This window comes from Anarrhichthys ocellatus, unplaced genomic scaffold (assembly GCF_004355925.1).
Source record: "Anarrhichthys ocellatus isolate YVR2014 unplaced genomic scaffold, GSC_Weel_1.0 scaffold4831, whole genome shotgun sequence".
Classification (NCBI taxonomy): Eukaryota; Metazoa; Chordata; class Actinopteri; order Perciformes; family Anarhichadidae; genus Anarrhichthys; species Anarrhichthys ocellatus.
In genome coordinates this window covers 2202-3998 of record NW_022284805.1, presented here as the reverse complement: position 1 = coordinate 3998, position 1797 = coordinate 2202, and the positions used below count along the sequence as shown (strand labels likewise).

At 51.1% G+C, this 1797-nt stretch overlaps 1 protein-coding gene across 1 annotated transcript in view; it reads right to left on the bottom strand.

Annotated features, from left to right (window-relative positions):
• Positions 1–10: 10 nt before the first annotated feature.
• lta4h (leukotriene A4 hydrolase) overlaps positions 11–1797 on the bottom strand; it is a gene marked incomplete at its 3' end in the record, with an annotated part of 3942 nt that continues 2155 nt past the window's right edge. The window contains exons 6-14 of the mRNA XM_031841612.1: positions 1514–1654; positions 1381–1404; positions 1227–1297; positions 937–1048; positions 717–861; positions 531–634; positions 377–447; positions 229–283; positions 11–149 (exon numbers count right to left, since the gene is read on the bottom strand). Of these exons, the coding sequence (XP_031697472.1) occupies positions 11–149; positions 229–283; positions 377–447; positions 531–634; positions 717–861; positions 937–1048; positions 1227–1297; positions 1381–1404; positions 1514–1654 (862 nt within the window). The remainder of the gene's footprint in view (positions 150–228; positions 284–376; positions 448–530; positions 635–716; positions 862–936; positions 1049–1226; positions 1298–1380; positions 1405–1513; positions 1655–1797) is intronic.

Below are 1797 nucleotides of genomic sequence, written 5' to 3'. Positions count from 1 at the left end.
TGTGGTGAACTGAGGTGAAGTGGACTGTGGTGAAGTGGACTGTGGTGGTTTACCTCATGAAGCAGGAGGGACAGGAACTCGATGAGCTGGTGAGACGACAGCGCCTTCACGTCGGACTCTTTAAAGCTGCTCAGGTCCTGGTCTTTAGCCTGAAGGAGGGCAGAAGACGGATGTTTAACTCTGAACACAGAAAGAAAAACACAGGTCCACGTGGGGTCCAGGTCTTACCTTGACCCACTTCTGTTTCAGAGCGATGCAGGCGTCAGCCAGCGTGGTGTCGTACCTGAACACAACGAATACAACGACATCAGAACAAAAAGGGGACCAGGTTTTAAAGACTGGAGTACCTGGTGGAGGTCTGACTGGGTCCACTCACTGAGGTTTGACTGGAGGCATCCCAGGAGTGAACATCCAGGCGTTCCAGTCCACCTTGTTCAGGACATCCACCTGAGAAAGACAAGGACGCGGATCAGAGTCCTCATACAAACCAGGACTGTAGAAGTTGTGATCTGGATCCAGAGGTGTCTCACTCTGTCTCTGAAGTAGGTGAACAAGTGCTTCTTCCACTCGTCTGTGGTGACGCTGCCGTAAGCGAACATCTGGATGTAGGACTTCACGAAACCCATGAACACCTCTGAAGGCCCAAACAAACCCGACAGGTGAGTGAAAAACAAGCTTCAGGAGCCGACACGTGTCCAGGTGTGTGCAGGTGTTACCTGGCCCCCCCATCAGCTCCTCCAGGTGGTACAGCAGAGCGAAGCCTTTCTCGTAGGGCACCGAGGAGAAGGCGTCGTCCGGGTCCACGTCCTGCAGGCTGGGGACCAGGTTCGTCAGCACGTTGTTGGCTCCGAAGGTGTTCACCTGAGTGACGATGCAGACGGGTAAGAAGCATCACTCAAAAACACTCGCACCCCGAGACCACGTTCAGGTCCTCACCGAGTCCTCCAGGTCCTTCCAGCCCCCCATGGCTTTGAACTGTCTGAACTGTTCGCTGACCAGAGACCTGCCGATCATCCTCTCCAGGTAAACCGTGTGACCCTCGTTCAGCCTGCAGGTCAAGTGATTAATGATGAGACATTAATAATCAAACAACAATCTAGAATCCTTGAAAGACCATCAGCAGGTTTGTTTCTTTACATTTAATTGAATAAAAAACGATTTGAATCTATAAAGGAACATTTATGAAGTTATTTTCTTTTCTTCTGAAGTCTGATTGTTGTGTTTACCAGAAGTGCTCCCAGGTCCTGTTGGTCACCAGATTCCCGGTCCAGCTGTGTGAGATCTCATGAGCGATCACCTGACAGGAAGTAACAACAACACGTGACCACGTGAGCAGAGATGAACATGAGGCGAACAGGTGAGCAGAGGTTTCATACTCACATTGGACAGAGATTTGTCTCCTGCCTGTGAAGAGACGGACAGTGATCAGCTGATTAACAGTCACATGATGCCGGTCAGGTATAATAACCATTGTTAGGGTTCTGTGTGTGTGTGTGTGTGTGTGTGTGTGTACCAGCAGGGTGGGCGTAGCGAAGGTCAGACAGGGGTTCTCCATGCCTCCGTAAGGGAAGGACGGAGGAAGAACCAGGATGTCGTACTGACCCCAAACATACGGTCCTGCCAGGTCCTCAGCTGTCTTCAACATGGTCTCTGTCTGACACGGGAACATGAAACCATTAGTGTCAGTGCAGGTATGAATGAATGTACGATAGCGTGACTCTCACAGTCACAGTACAGCGCGACTCACAGTCACAGTACAGCGCGACTCACAGACACAGTACAGCGCGACTCACAGAC